We start from the raw sequence: 16,548 nt of genomic DNA, 5'->3' as shown, positions 1-16,548 counted from the left end.
TTGATAATGCAACTCCGAGACGCAGGTTGTAATCGCATCAGGGATTTAAACAGCTAAGAAACCCGTGAGATCGGGATACGATTTTATTCCATTTTTTCGAAAGAGACCCGTCTTCAGATGAGGCTAAGGATGCATATTCTGCAGGAATGCACTAACTGTTACAAATACGCGAAAATGAGGTCTATAAGGCCCTGTTTGTTCAACTGTAGATTGTGAAAAGCAGCTTATAGATTGTGGATTGTAAGAAGCTGGATTGTAAAAAGCTGGATTGTGGATTGTTAGAATCTGGTGGAAAGCAGATTGCTGGATTGTTACAATCTGTGTGTTGGATTGTAACAATCCAGCTTTTCTAACCAACTGTTTGTTTCAGCTTTTGGATTGCGATCAGAATCCAGCTTTTACAATACAGCTGTTTGTTTCAGCTTTTAGATTTTGATCATAATCCAGATTTTATAATCCGAAACAAACAGGGCCTAAAACATCACCACTAGATGCTACAAGAGTTTGAACTTTGGATGGCGGTGCTGCACTGTCCATTGCAGAACACCTGATATAGATAGCTGATGGTTGCGGTTGAAGTGTACATCTCATCTTCGGGAGAAGAACCAATCGCCTTTCCTGCATCCATCCTGAAATCCAGGTCGATAAATAGCTTTATCTATTTGCCATACATTAAACGACAACCACTGAAAACATATAGTACTCCTACTTGCTAGATTTCTAACTCCCTGTTAATCGGACATGCTTGAGCTTGACTGCTTATACGATCATGCAAGAAAAGACAAGATGGATTACCGTAAACAACTTCGTCGTCGAGATCTGATAACGCAAGGTGTGGCTGCTAAATTCTGCGACTTTTTTCCCCGCGAAGCACACGTCAAACTATGATGAGCGGCCGCAAACACCCTTGAGACGGTAAAAAAATCTCGCCGTCGCACGCACAGAGCTCACTGAATCTCCGAGATCGTGCTCCGGTCAACATTTCAAGACAGTAACTAGTCGCAATCTTCAGCATCTCACAGACAAATCATGGCGGTTGCATGTTCTTTTTCCAATAGCAGAAATGACGAGAGCGAGACCAGAAACTTTAATACATAGATTTGCCATATCGCTTTGGATACCTCATGAAAGGGACGAGCTAACCAAGGGACACAAAGAAGTAAACAAGTTGCAATTATTGGGTTTATCCGGCCTACAAGCAAGCATTTGCCAGATGATTTTCATGGATGGCTATTGAACACTTCTTTGAGCAGAGTTTCTCTCTAGGAAATGTGGTGAGCAATGCCAAGTGATCGTGCGGCGGACAATGTAAGAAGGCCGTGCATGCCCAGAGAAGTATAGAAGCACAGGTCAGTGCAAATTTTGTTCGTCAGAAAAGAGAGCAAATCTGGTGTTCCTATGAGGAATATTCTGAACACACTTCATATATGTTGTAACTTGTAAGAAGCTTCTATGCTCAGTGCACTTTATGGTACTGGTACATACTGGTTACAGCACAGAAACATCAGATAATATAGTACTGCAGAAGCAGGAAAAGATTGAAAAGTAAAAAGAAGGGACACACACATTAATCATCACTGATTCTTAGTTTCTTACAGAACATAAAATTGCTACCAATGAACAATGCAAGCTTCTGAATCAGTATTGCGATTGCAGCAGCAGTCTATGTTCTTCTGTTTGTTTTTTACGTACTCCATGCACTTTCATTGCCTCCCCTCTGCCTGAAGGTTTCGATCAACTGCGTCAGGTTTTCGTACGACGACCCTCCTGTCTCCATGGCCCTATGAGCTTTCTCCCCGTACTCCTTGGCCTTCCTCCTCCTCTCGTCGGCCTCCTCCCGGCCGCCCATCAGCGCTGACACTGCCCGCACGATGTCTCCCCGCCCCACCTGCACGGCCTCGTCGTCAAATATCATCACGGGCGCCGTCACGCCGATCGGCACACCCACGCCGAGCACGTCCACGACCAGCCGTTCGTTCAAGAACTGGTCGGCGAAGTGCGGCCACGTCACCACCGGCACGCCGTGCGCGATGGACTCTAGCAGCGAGTTCCACCCGCAGTGGGTGACGAAGCCGCCGACGGCGCGGTGGGACAGTATGGCGAGCTGCGGCGCCCACCCGCGCACCACGAGGCCGCGCCCCGCCGTGCGAGCCTCCAGGGACTCCAGCCATTCTTGCACCTCCGGCGCGGCCACCTCGGGCTCCTTCACCACCCAGAGGAACGGCTTTCCGGAGTCCTCGAGGCCGTGGCCGACCTCGAACAGCTGCTTCGGAAGCTTCCGCGCGAGGCTGCCGAAGCTGACGTACACGACGGAGTCCGGGTCCATCGTGTCGAGCCACGCGGTGACCCCGCTCTGCTGGACGTCCAGCTTGTTTCCGCGCGACAACATGGCATCGGCGTCCCGGTTGGAGAGGCAGAAGGGCCCGAGCGTCCACACCGGCTTGCCGAGCGCCGCCTCATAACATGTCACGAACTGATCCTCGAGGTCCAAGAATGTGTTCACCACCGCTGCGTCAGCCGTGCGCATGGCCTCAACGGCCTCGGCGAAGAGTACCTCCCACCCAGGCGAATTTAAGAAGCCCGGCGCCGTGGCCTTGGTCACCTCCACGTGCACCGGGATTCCTGGCACAACGAACTTTTCCAGGTCGTTAGCCTCCGCGGTCTGCTGGTGCAGCCCATGATCAACAGCGTTGAGATCGCAGAGCGAGTAGAAGCACGACGGCCCGTGGAAGAAAAGCCGAGGGATGCCTAGGCGTCTGGCCACGCCGGCCGTCCACGGGTTGCACCAGTCGGAGATGATGCAGCTCGGGCGTGGAGCCTGAGTGCGCAAGTAGGCCTCGAGCGGGCCGGCCAGCTTCTGCAGGGCGTCGAACAAGGGGGCGAAGTGTTTGTTGTCGGTGACCTGGTCGACGTTCTCGATTCCCGGGGGCAGGCCGTCGAAGACCGGGAACGGGAGCTCGATGACATCGAGGGGCAGCTTGGTGCTCGCAGCCTGCTTGGCGACGCCGCGTAGCCGCGCGCCGTTCACCGGCGTCGTGATCAGGCTCGCGCGCGCTCCGCGCTCCGCGAGGAGGCGGGCGAAGTCAACCATGGGGATGGTGTGGCCCTGCGCCACGAGGGGGACGATAACGAAGTGAGGCGGCGGTGGCGGCGCTAGCGTAGCAGCTGTGGATTCCTCCGTGGGCGCCATGGACGTGCCAAGGACTTCGGTGCGGGCACGAATAGTGCAAGCTAGAAACACTATGACTTGTGCCGAGCAGTAGGTTCGAGGGGCCGTTGAATGCGAGTGTGAGGGTAACAGATGTTCGGCTGAGTCAGAGGGTAAGAGATGCAGCATGCTCACCCGTTATCTGCTTCCCATGTGGAGCTATTGAGAACGGATGCAGCGGTCTAAGAGGTGGATTATGGTCCACACGAGAAAGTATTTTATAGAACATATTGTAAATACGCCACTCTAGAAGTTTAAATAATAAAACCTCAAAATAGGTAGCTATCTCAAATATAGCCACATCCAGCTTTAGGAGTGTAGGGGAAGGGCGGACCTGGCTCAGTGATAGAATGTCTCCACTTGTGTCCTGAGGTCTTAGGTTCACATCAGCCTCTTTGCAGAAAGAAGGGGAAGGTTGCTGGAAATACTCTTCCCCAAACCACACAGTGTGAGAGCATGCTCCGTAAATGTTGGTGGTGACAATGTCTTGTATCTTCTGAGCAAGAGCAATGATACATCAGCTTGTGACCTCGTTTGTTTCTTCAAGCAGAAAGGAAGTTTGTTGATACAATATCTACTATACAACAAAGTTTCTGAAATTTTAAGTAATCCTGTACAGAATTGAAGAGTAGAATTGTGCCTCTTCTTGGTATTTAGTAGCCTTGTTGAAAATGCTACCCTTTAGTTCTATAAAAGATCACTTAATTTTAAAAAATTACCTTTTTGGTCAAGTCATCAGGCATGACGGTCTCTCGAGTTGGCAATTGTGAGGACGCGCCAGACGTCCCCTAAAAAAGCTACCCACGCAAATTCGTCATTAGTAGAATGACTGCGAGAAAATCTATAACTCGAGAAGAGTTACCTTCTCGGCCGAGTCATCGAGTGTGGTAGTTGCTCGAGGAGGTGATTGGGTGGGGACACTCACTGTTCCCTAACATAAGGCTACTCATCCAAACCGAACGCATTCAAGTATCCACTTGATAATTTGAAAGGAAATAAGAAGATAACAAGAATTTTGATTTCAATACCCGTGGAATATTTCGCTTGCGCTTGAGAGGGCTCAGATCAGACAGTAGGTGAGAAGACGAGGATGATCTCTTTGATCGAAGAGACCCCTCTGCCTCCTTATTGGCTGGTCCTTTCTCATTGTCAACATCATCAGCAGAAGAAGTGTCGTTGAGATCAAAAACCTTGTTCGAAAGGATGTGCTCTTGGCGGAATACTGGAGCCTGCAGTCATACATAAAAGTCAAATAAAAAAAACAATAACCGGTCCTACTTTTCCATTAAGAAAATCCTTACATCTGGTCGAGGACTCGTTAAGGAATAAGGCAGAATGCCACATTCCGGCGCCTTGGAAGAGAAGAGCTTGTTCAACCGGGCAGTGACACCCTGTGTTGGTAGGGCTAAAAAAGAGAAGAAAGGTTATTCGACAAAGTTGGAAGGTCGTAGCAAAAAGAAAAGGGCAAAGTGCTAATTAAGCCTTACATCCGGTTACATCCCTAGAAGCATCCTCATCCCCACTGTATTCCCAAGCCAGGTGCGTTCGCGCCTTCAAAGGACTCAATCTCTTGCTAATAAAATCTCTAGCTACATGCCACCCAGTTAGGCCAAATTGCCTCAGCATGCCAATCTTGTTGGCGAAGTAGGTGGTGTGGTCGGACTCTCGGTGCAAGATAGATTTTGGATGGAAAAAAGACCTCTATACAGTGAAGAAAAACCAAATGGATCGGGATTGGAGATGTAAAACCAAAGTTTTTTCCAATCCTTCGGCCAGGAGGAGATTAGAGGAACCAAGATATAGGAATTTTTCATTCCACTCCTCAATTGGAAACCACATCCCTGACATATTTATTCTTTGTAATCCTCTTTAGTTTATAAAAGTACTGAAAAAGATCTAAACTTGGCTCGATGCCAAGAAAAGCCTCACATAGATAAACAAAAACACTCAACATGGTGACGGAGATGGGGTTCAGGTGGTGAAGTTCAATCTGATATCGATCAAGTACATTGAGAAGAAATTTGGAAGGAGGGATGTTAAAACCGCAACGGAAGAAAGATTTGAAAACTACAAACTCGTGCTCGATCTTGCAGAAAGGGAATCTCTCACCAGATACCATCCTCTATCCAACCAGGCTATGTGGTGGCACTATTCCTTCCGCTTTGAGTTCCACTAGCCGAGACTCTTGCATCGCCGAGGGTGTCCAGACCTCGATCATGAACCACGCTTCATCGTACTGATTGAGCGAGGCATCGACAGCTGCTGCGTCTGACCGCTTCTCCGGTGAGGAGCAAGTCGGGATCTTCGAAGAAGAACTGGGATCCATGGATCTAAACTTCTTTTGGCAGTGGTGCGTGCTGAGGCTGAGAAAGCCGAGAGGCTTGTGTGGGAAGACTGGTGGCAATGACGAGGAATGAAGGCTATAAGTCTGGGTCATGCGGGTAAATAACCAAAAATTTACCGTCTCTTTGACCACTCCCACCTTTACAACGCTTCGATCGGTGCGAAAAGAGGAACGGCGACGACGTGCAAATCTCTGCACGCCCTCCTGCCCGCATTAAATGCGTATATACCCGTCGTTTCAAATTTTGAATGGTTTTTTTAACTCTACTCAGAGTGGGATGTCGATCAGTTGAGTTCTTTAATCTTTTCTTCAAATCTCTAGTGCGGTTAGCCCCCAGGGCGTTCGACCCGACTGAGCTTCCACTCGATACTCGAGGAATGATCTGTCCATACTAAATTCTTTCGACTATGACTCTGATCCACTTTTATTCGATCAAGCTTAAACTTGGTGGTAGTCGAGTGGACGTTTATGGAAACCTCTCCTCTGGGTAAAGTTAGGGGGCTACTGTCGAATATCCAACTATGGGGTATATGCGTAAGGAGTATATCATACACAGATAGGATATATACAACACATATTAGACAGCTCCAGATATCACGGAACTGAACCAGCGATACCTGATAAACCCGGAATCAAGAAAGTATATTCTAGAAAGGTTTAGATTGGTTACCCAACTCGATACGATCAGTATCCAAAACAGATCTATCTACTTGGACGTCAAAGAAGATAACTCCCTATTGACTACGGGTGGATAGGAGTCGGTACCTCACCCTATATAAGGTGAAAAAACTAGAGGGAGGAGGAGGAGGAGGAGAGAGAGGGGCAAGCATCAATATCCCAACAGAGGAGTTACTCGGCAGCTTTAGCCTTATATTAGATTAGATCCGATCTATTCCTTGTAATAGTCTTAGCTACATTGTTTGTACTCGAGATTATCAATATATAGCAGCAACACCCCCACAGGACGTAGTGTATTACTCCAATCAAAGACATGAACCTGTATACATCGTGCATCTCGTCTCGTGATTAATCTCTGCACTCGAACATACCTAATCAATTTACGAACATATTATCGGGAACTAATCTTCGACAACAACCCGTCACTAATGTTCAGTCAATAGCAACGGGTCATAGTTATGACCCGTCACTAATGACCTTATTAGTTACGGATCATCACCTATCACTAATAATCTATTATTAGTGATATAATAAGAATGATGGATACGAGACCCATTATTAATACCAATTATTACTTATCACTAATAAATTTTTTTCACATAGGGACTCAAACCCCATAGATATATTTCACTGTAAATCCTCTAATGCAATTCCCAAGCGACTGAAACCTTGTGAGCTCGGCGCTACTATAAATTCCTTGCTGTCTCCTTGATGCAGGTGTTGTTCGCGGTTGAACTGTTGGAGACGTCGGTCGAGAGCTGTCTCGTGGCGACCGAGCCTCCGATGCCAGCAAACTCGTCCCCGTCGATCCGACGAGAAGCCCACGCAACGGCAAGCGGCCGCTCCTGTTCTACGACCGCCGTGCTGCGAGCTCTTGTAACCTTCCCTCGTCGTATCTGCTGCTCGCGAGCAGGGTTAAAAAACCGTCGGTAACCGCTCAAAAATTACGGTTACCGACCTTCTCGGTCCGGTCCGGTTTCAGAAACCGAACCGTAACCGAAATTTGAATTTAAAAAATTCGAAAAAATAAAAAATTCAAAAAAATTCAAAAAAAAATCTTAAAAAAAACTAGACACAATTATAAGACCTTCTGTGAAAAAAGTTTTCAAAAATAATGTTGTTTGAATCATATTCTATAGGGAGAAAGTTTAAAAAAATGAAAAAAATTGAAACGTGCGGCTCAGTTATTAACTCACGTTAATAAAAAGTGTAACATGCAAACACATATTTTTCTTGTATAAAACGTATTTTAAGAGAATATTTAAAATTAATTTCACTTTATTTAGAGTTTTATTAAATTCTCTATGATTTTTACAAAGTTCACAAGCATAAAGTGAATATGTTAAGAAACAATACTGTAATTAACTTTTTCATGTCTAATATTATTTTTTCTACGTAAATCATAGTATAAATAAGCTAATGAATGTGGTTTCACTAATTTTTGAGGTGTGATGGGTCAGTTATGAATTAATCTAGTCGCAACACATTTACACAATCATGCATGTTACAATAACTAATTCACGAGTTCATGTATTTTTAGAAGACATAGGATCATGTAAGAAGACTAACAAAATTAGTTTCATGATTTTTGGATTAGCAAAGAGTAAACTATGTATTTAACTTGGTTTAAAAAATACAATTTCTCACAGAAAATTTTGAACTTTTTTATGAACATAAATACTTTTATCATGTAGATCATGTTACAAGGAAGTCAACAAATTTTGTTTCACTTGATTTGAAGCTCAGATGAATTAGTTATTGATTTTACAAGGTTGAGCCCCTTTTTAGTTTTTTTTGTTGAACTGCGCTGAAATTCGATAAAACCGCTCGATAAATCGAGAAAACCGAGCGGTTACCGACCCAAACCGCTCGGTAACCGACCAATTCAAAAATGCGAGAAAATCGCTCGGTAACCGACCCAAACCGCTTGGTAATCGACCAAAACCGAGCGGTTACCGAACAGCTAAAATCGTAATTTTTTTTTCCAAAATTCAAATTTTGCCAAATAAATTTTCCCCGAATTTTTTTGAATTTTTGATCGGTAACCACGGTTATCGCGCATTTTCGGTTACCGTCGGAGCTCGGCTCCGGTCGGTAAATTAAACCTTGGTCGCGAGAAGTAGATCGGTAGATGGTTGCCAAGTACAGTACCAGACTACCAACTCGCCATAAAGGTTTTTCGACGCTACTCTACGTGGAAAAATGTAACTAGTCTCGAGCATCTCTTGGTCCAGAGCCGAAAACAAGCTCGGCTTATTTTGGGTCTAAACTGTGCTATCATGGCCATGACATCACGTCTACCAAAATATTTGGCCATCTAAGGATCTATTTATTTCAGCTAAAAATTCTGAAAAACAGTTTATAAAAATTAGATTGTGAAAAATTGGATTGTAAAAAGCTAGATTATGAAAAACTTTTAAGTTGTAGATTCTTAAAAAAAATTATGGACAGTTTAGTAAAATGGACTTTCACAATCTATTAAAAGCTGAGAAAAATCAGCTTCTCAGATTCTCACAATCCAACCAGCAGATTTTAAAAAGCTATAACAAAAAACTGTCTGTTTGTTTCAGTTTCAAATTGTAAAAGCTGAAAGCCACAATCCGAAGCTGAAACAAACAGTGCCTAAGGCTCGTGTTCTTCCTCGTTGTGAAGAGCATGTGGGTTTTGTCCTTCCACTATCTCTCCGGTGTTGATGGCGACGAAATCAGCATCCCCTTAGGCGAGATCAGGGTAAGGCTTGTTTGCTCTTTGGCGGCGGAGTTCGTACCAAGGTTGATGAAGTTTGCGTCGGTTGTCTTCGTGTCCGGTGAGGTTACGGCCTTTGGCCGTTGTGCAGTGCTATATAAAAATCTATATAAAAATTATAGCTCTCGATGAGATCTACAACTTTGTAGTTGACATTTTTTTATTTGAAGTTATTTAGATATCCAAATAATCGTTTGAAATTTCAAACGATTATTTGGGCATCTAAATGATTTCAAATGAAAAACTTTTCAACTACAAAGTGATCTTATTGATGGCTACAATTTTCATATAAACTTTAGTCCTTATGTGAACCGACTGTAAAAATGACCACATTATCGCAGACGGTCTGTTTAAGGAACCGCTTGTGGAAATAAGTGATAGCTTATCTTAAAAAATTCATAACTTTTTCATACGAAGTCGGATTAGGATAAAGTTTATATGGAAATTATAGCCCTCGACGAGATCTACAACTTTGTAGTTGAAAAGTTTTTCATTTGAAGTCATTTAGATATCCAAATAATCGTTTGAATTTTTGGATTGCAGATATCAAAAGAATTACATATGCTCATATGTTCAGTAGTCGTTCTCTAGTATGATGGTGGAGAGGGTTCACGCGACCAGACATGTTTTGAGTTCGAGTGCTAAAAACCGCGTAGCGCGTATTTTGCGCGAAAAAACACGTGATGTGACTTGCGATCGCGTGAGATTCCTGGTCGGTATAATTTTTTTTTTACTTTTTTTCGGTTCAAAAAATATCGATTGAGAGACCGATTATCGCAGGCGGTCTGCTTAAGGAACCGTCTGTGAAAATTAATTTCCACAGACGGTTCGCTTAAGGAACCGCCTGTGAAAACCTATTTTCACAGGCGGTTTCTTAAGTGAACTGCCTGTGGTAATAGATTTTCACAGGCTGTCACTTTTGCGTCTTTGAAAATTATTTATTTCTACATACCTTCGATCGCAGACGAGTGCACTAAATGTCTGTAAAAACGAATTACCATTTATCTCTAAAAATAATTTTTGTAGTAGTGGATGTTTGTAACAGGTGGTATGCAATTGTCACGTTTTATCAATGAATGCCATCCCGGTTCCTCTTAAAAAAACTAGCACTGATGGGACATCCCACGTTGCTATCTGACTTCAACTTATATGTCAGATTTGTCAAGGTTTGAACACTATCTCCGAAATCCTGACTCCAGCATAATCTCCAGGTGAATTATTTTTCCCTCCGTATTTCTGCAGAATTTCTAACCCCATGTAAAGTATCACGACGACTAGCAGCAGTCGATCTTGAAAATTACAAAATTTCCCAGTCGTCAGCTTCCAAGCAAGACTCTGTTCAGCCACTGCCCTGGTCGGGCATGTCGTCGGGCAGTGGCGCGGCCGTCGCTGGTGCCGACTCGGCGCCGCACTTCGTGCTGGTGCCGATGATGGCCGCGGGCCACGCCGGCCCGATGCTCGATATGGCCCGTGCCCTGGCGGGCCGAGGCGCGCTCGTCACGTTCGTCACCACGCCGCTCAACCTGCCCCGCATCGGCCGCGCCCCTGGCGACGCCGCGCTCACCATCCGCTTCCTCCCGCTCCGCTTCCCGTGCGCCGAGGCCGGACTCCCCGAGGGCTGCGAGAGCGCCGACGCGATCCCTTGCCTCGGCTTGCTCAAGAACTTCCACGACGCCTGCGCCAAGCTCCGCGAGCCGCTCGTCGCGCGCCTGAGGGAGGCCGACCCCCCCGCGAGCTGCCTCGTCTCCGACGTCTGCCACCCGTGGACAGGCGGGGTGGCCCGGGAGATCGGCGTGCCGCGGCTCGCGTTCGACTGCTTCTGCGCCTTCTCCTCCTTCTGCATGCGCCAGATGACCGTCCACAGGATCTTCGAGGGAGTCGACGACGACAAGCGTCCCGTGCGCGTCCCTGGCTTCCCCATCGACGTCGAGATGTCGAGGGCGCGGTCGCCGGGCAACTTCACGGGCCCCGGCAAGGAGCTCGCCGATGCAGTCATGGCAGAAAACGCGAGAGCCGACGGCCTGGTGGTGAACAGCTTCGCGGAGCTCGAGCCTCTGTATATTGATGCCTACGAGGCGGCCATCGGCAAGAAGATATGGACCGTCGGCCCTCTCTTCCTGACCACCATGCCGTTGACGGCGACAACCGAGGACGCGAACGCCGTCCGGTGCGCGAGCTGGCTCGAGTCCAAGAAGCCCCGGTCGGTGGTGCTCGTGAGCTTTGGCAGCCTTGTGCGGTCCACGCTGCCGCAGCTCGTCGAGATCGCTCACGGGCTGGAGGCGACCAACAGGCCGTTCATCTGGGTGGTCAAGCCCAGCAACCTCGATGAGTTCGAGCGGTGGCTGGCAGAGGACGGCTTCGAGTCCCGCGTCGGGGAGACGGGCCTCGTGGTGAAAGGCTGGGCGCCGCAGACGACGATCCTGTCGCACCCAGCGACGGGCGCCTTCGTGACGCACTGCGGCTGGAACTCCGTGCTGGAGTGCCTCACGGCGGGGCTGCCGATGGCGACGTGGCCGCACTTCGCCGAGCAGTTCATGAACGAGAAGTTCGTCGTGGACGTGCTGCGAGTCGGAGTGCCCGTGGGCGTCAAGGACGCGGCGCAATGGGGCGTGGAGACGGAGGCCGTGGTGGCGACGAGGGAGGACGTGGAGATGGCGGTAGCGGCTGTGATGGACGGCGGGGAGGAGGCGGAAGCGCGGCGGGCGAGGGCCGCCGAGCTCGGCAGGAAGGCGCGGGACGCCGTGGTGCGTGGCGGCTCGTCGTACCGGAACGTGTCGCTCCTCAAGCAACACGTCGAGCAGAAGAAGTCCACGGCGTGAGCAGGACAATAGCCGAGCGACAAGTCAGCCGACAGAGGTGCAGACATGTACCGTAATGCTAACATTATAAATAACGCATCGACAGTGGCGACTAGAGTGGGTTAAAAAACTAAGTTAATATATATCTTGGTTTATCTTATGTGATTAGTGATTGATGTTTATGTAGTTTTTTTAATTAATATATGTATGATTATATATTGATTGTTGATTTTTTTAACTAAAGCTAAAAAAAATTGAAGTTTATATCGGTGTCTCGATGAAAGTCAGCCGAGAGAGGTGCAGCCATGTACCGTGTAATGCTAACACTATAAATAACACGGATCATTGATGTTTTAATTCTGGATTCAGAGTGATATCTGCTCAGAAGATGTGTGAGTTGACATTTGAGCATATTAGTTTGTGTCTACTTGGCACATTGTCTAGGATAATGTAATCTAGCAAACGAAGCCGTAATATGTGCGAGATGAGATCTATACCCTAACTCTTTTGATATAACCCTGCCTATAACGAATTGAGATTATCTGATTTCAGAGAAATTGAAGTCACGATGACTTTAAACGTGGATGGACGAATAAGTTGATTGAAAAATACTTTTATGAACAGTTTAATCTCTATATTGTTTCATAAATAGTAGAATTACTACATTGTCCTGCTGCGAGTTACTGTACCTCCGCTCACGAGATGGATGCGAATCCGCATATAGCAACATGGGGGCGGGACGTAGACGGAGATGGACCAAAATATCTTCGAGCTGAGAGTGGCAAGCACGGGCACGGCATCGAAGAAGGCCATCAGCGTCGCAACCAGCATCGTCGTCGGTATCACTGTCATCACAGAGGTCCAGAGCACCAGCTTCATCGGCGATAGCCTCGCCGTGGTGCATCGTGGGCACGTGCACGACGTACTTTTTTTTTTTTTGTGAACGTACTTAACACTGACGAACTGGGAGTCTTGCTGCCAACCAGCCACACAGTTCTCCAGCCTTGCATCCCAAAAGGAGCATATCATGTGCAACTGCTGAACTGCACCAAGTGCTGAAAATGTGAAAAAATCGTGGTTGCAAACACTGCTTGCGCGAACACCTTGTACCGGTACTCCGGTAGCCGCTCAAGATGTGGACAACGGCTGGTTTTCCAACTTGTACAAATGACTGTTCGTACTATCTTGTTTGTCAAAAGCTTTTCACTCGGGCACAAAGTCCCAAAGCTACTGTATATCAATATCTCAATGTGGTTTGTTCAGCTTAAAGGCACGTCGACGCTGTTGTGGAGCCGTCACATCTGCGTTCGATGCCCTCATTCAAAAGTGTATTCAAATCCAAGATAGAATCAGGAGGACACACGGCTAACCTATTTGTAACCTGGGTGCCGCAAGCATGGCTGAATATTCACACTATTATGTTGTGCTTAACTCATGAGGAGGCACACATGTTTGAACTGGGTTTAGATTCTGCACACACTGTGTATTGACTAGTTAAATGCTCTTGCGTTGTAATGTGAGTTTAAAATTTTTCATGGGATAATATAGTTGACCGAGTGAGGTTAATACAGCATCTGTGCATTTCAACCAAATAATTTTTTTACCACCTTACATCGGCATAAAACTCATTTAGTTCAGTTTGATAATTGTGGAACAAATATTTACAAATAGAGTGGAAGAAATATCCATTCCAAAATATACTATTCTCATCATGAAACTTTTCACAATCTCAGCACTTTAAGTACAGTTCTAAATGACAAAAGACAAATCCTTACATTAATCGCAGATGACTTTGACTGCAACAGCTTTCTAGCCTATAAAGTTGTCTGCTTAGCACGAATGAAGATTGAACAAAGCTGGATGCTAGAATTTCTAGCCTATAAAGTTGTGTATCTTTTCAGAGTTTCTCAGTGACTTTGCATAACAAGAATGAAGATTGGAGCAATCGAGAATCAACAAACTAATCAACATATATTAAGTACGGTCTGATCTTACTTCGCACGTTGAAACTTGATCTATCTATCAGAACTTTCCTCCACACAGCAGATGATCGACATAGAAATTTCATCGAACATGTGTAGGTCATCTCTGATTATATATAAAATTGATTAAGCAAAGAGATTGTATTTCACAATAGAAAAGCCACCTTCTAAATAAACAGGTCCCCTTATTCAATTTGTATCATCGTTCACGGACGAAAGCATGCATGAGGGCAGCTGCCACATCCCCACAACATCAGTAGCCCAGACACCAATGTTGCTACCATCACGCCGATCACCACTACTATGGTGGTTTGCCCATCAGCACATCTAAACTGCCCAATTCAAACTTGCCCATTGGCCAGGTGGTACACCCCCAACTTGCTGAACAACCAACACTGCCTGCACAAACCTGCATATAAAAAAAGCGCTCAAATGCAACGACAACCTGCCCATGCTCCATGTCCTTAAATTGCATGCGTGAAGGAAGAGAAATTATTTGATTATGTTATTAATTAGAATACAAAATCGGAATGTACGCCATTTATTGTCAACCAGAAACTATGTTTGAACACATTAGGTTTAAACCATGTATTTTTCCAGATAGTGACTGAAGCCACGAAACACAGCAAGGTGCGAAGTCTGAATACCAGCCATTTTGTCACTAAACTCAAATTGTCCCCACGAGCAGACCCAAAAACTGAAAGATACAGTTTGAAATAAAAGAAGTTAGATTTGTGTCTATGCACCATACGTTTTCACTTCTCGTAAGTTGCCGCAAGCAAACTATTATTTTGAGATGGAAAAATAGAAATCAAAATTAAAGAAACAAATGTCGCAAGCATATCAGCTGAACTAATGCATTATGATTGATCAAACAACTTTAGTATCATGAACTGGTTAAGTATAGGACAATGCTAAGAGGGAATTGCCTAAAAGATGAAATTTGCATATCGCAACACTTTGGCAAATACACCGCTTTAGTTTAGCTTCAGAAGTCAATAAAATTTAACTTGCAATGTAGAATACAACAATAGTTATAAAATAACAAGTTAAGGTGAGCGAAAATATTCATCAGAAAGGGAGTGCGAAAAATCTTGTATAGAAACAACATGAATGATATAAGCAGCCACCCACAAATCTATAGATGGTGGCATGGGATGAAGCAGTGTTCAACCTAGATTGAATGGAACGATCAACCGTGTCAGAGGGAAGAATTAGTAACAAATAACAATTGAGATTGCATCCTGGATGAGTAGTTTAGTCAAGTACCTGGCATGCATCACTGATATCTTACCTTATTGCATGTAAGTCGCCATCCTAGAGTAGGAGGGAGAAGGGCCTGAATGCGAGTGTGAGGGCAACAGATGTTCGACTGAGCGAGAGGGTAAGAGATGCAGTAGTGCTGCATGCTCACCCGTCATTTGCTTCCCATGTGGAGCTATTGAGAACGGATATAGCAGTCCAAGGAGGTGGGTTATGGTCCACATGGGAAGGCATTTTATAGAATATCTTGTAAATACGCCACTCTAGAAGTTTAAATAATTAAACTTCAAAATAGGTAGCTCACTCAAATACATCCACATCCAGCTTTAGGAGTGTAGGTGAAGAGTGGACCTGGCTCAGTGGTAGAGTGTCTCCACTTGTGTCCTGAGGTCTTAGGTTCGCATCAGCCTCTCTGCAAAAAGAAGGGGCAAGGCTGCTGGAAATACCCTTCCCCAAACAATACAATGTGTGGGAGCCTCTGGCACTAGGTTACACCCTCTTTTTAGACTGCAGGAGTGTATGTGTCAAACATGCAAATACTTTTTAGACTGCAGGAGTGTATGTGTCAAACATGCAAATACATTGAGAAGGTGTGAGTGTTCAGTCAGTGAGAGCATGCTTCGTAAATATCGGTGGTGACAATGTCTTGCATCTTCTGAGCAAAAGCAATGATGCAGCAGCTTGCGACCTCGTTTGTTTCTTCAAGCAGGAAGGAATTTTGTTGATACAACATCTACCATACAACAAAGTTCCTAAAATTTTAAGTAATCCTGTACAGAATTGAAGAGTAGAACTGTGCCTCTTCTTGGTATTTAGTAGCCTTGTTGAAAAATGCTGCCCTTTAGTTCTATAAAAGATCACTTAATTTTCAAAAATGAAATTAAGGCATACGCTTGGAATGCAAAGAAGGAGATTAAGGCATTAGCTAACTACGATTTAAAGAAAATTGGCACATGGAGAAAATGGCAATTGACATGCAAGTGTAGAAAAGATGTCATATACATTTCATTGAGTTTGATTTGCAATTTCCTTACTTCTAGAAGACAATACTTGGACGCAAATTCTTTCCCTCAGCAAAGAGGCTTGGCTAACCTTATATGCATAGTTCAGACATTCAATCCTAACACATGTCAAGCTCAGAGCAAAATCGAACTATAATTCTAAACAAATTTCAGCATGGATCGTAAATGTCTTGCGCTGAATCATTAAACTCAACTCAAATGAGTGTCATACCATAAAACTTCTATATCAAATTGATAAACATGGTTATAAACATGAGATGGGAATATACATACATACATACATACATACATACATACATACATATATTCATACATACACACACACACACACACACACACACACACACACACACACACACACACACACACACACACACACACACACACACACACACACACACACACACACACACACACACACACACACACACACTTGCGTAAACCCATTAGAAGAGACATAATTGAAATAGAAACGTAGTTGTAAAATTAAAGACTACACACCTCAGAA

The 16,548-nt window shown here is 45.2% G+C and overlaps 2 protein-coding genes across 2 annotated transcripts; one reads left to right on the top strand and one right to left on the bottom strand.

Annotated features, from left to right (window-relative positions):
* Positions 1-1,437: 1,437 nt before the first annotated feature.
* Positions 1,438-3,389, bottom strand: LOC133922421 (UDP-glycosyltransferase 73E1-like). The gene has a single exon (XM_062367752.1). The coding sequence runs from the start codon at positions 3,335-3,337 to the stop codon at positions 1,685-1,687; it is 1,653 nt and encodes a 550-aa protein (XP_062223736.1). The 5' UTR covers positions 3,338-3,389; the 3' UTR covers positions 1,438-1,684.
* A 6,708-nt stretch (positions 3,390-10,097) lies between these two features.
* On the top strand, positions 10,098-12,036 carry LOC133922422 (UDP-glycosyltransferase 73E1-like). The gene has a single exon (XM_062367753.1). It carries the CDS (start codon positions 10,337-10,339, stop codon positions 11,792-11,794), a length of 1,458 nt encoding a protein of 485 aa, XP_062223737.1. The 5' UTR covers positions 10,098-10,336; the 3' UTR covers positions 11,795-12,036.
* Positions 12,037-16,548: the final 4,512 nt, after the last annotated feature.

The sequence above is a fragment of the Phragmites australis genome, chromosome 6, assembly GCF_958298935.1.
Source record: "Phragmites australis chromosome 6, lpPhrAust1.1, whole genome shotgun sequence".
NCBI lineage: Eukaryota > Viridiplantae > Streptophyta > Magnoliopsida > Poales > Poaceae > Phragmites > Phragmites australis.
Note: the sequence above shows the minus strand (reverse complement) of the source record. Positions and strands in the feature narration are given on the sequence as shown.

Bases quoted from the DNA above. Each gene is read 5' to 3' on its own strand.
- LOC133922422 (XM_062367753.1), top strand. From the start codon at position 10,337: ATGTCGTCGGGCAGTGGCGCGGCCGTCGCTGGTGCCGACTCGGCGCCG.
- LOC133922421 (XM_062367752.1), bottom strand. From the start codon at position 3,337: ATGCTGCATCTCTTACCCTCTGACTCAGCCGAACATCTGTTACCCTCA.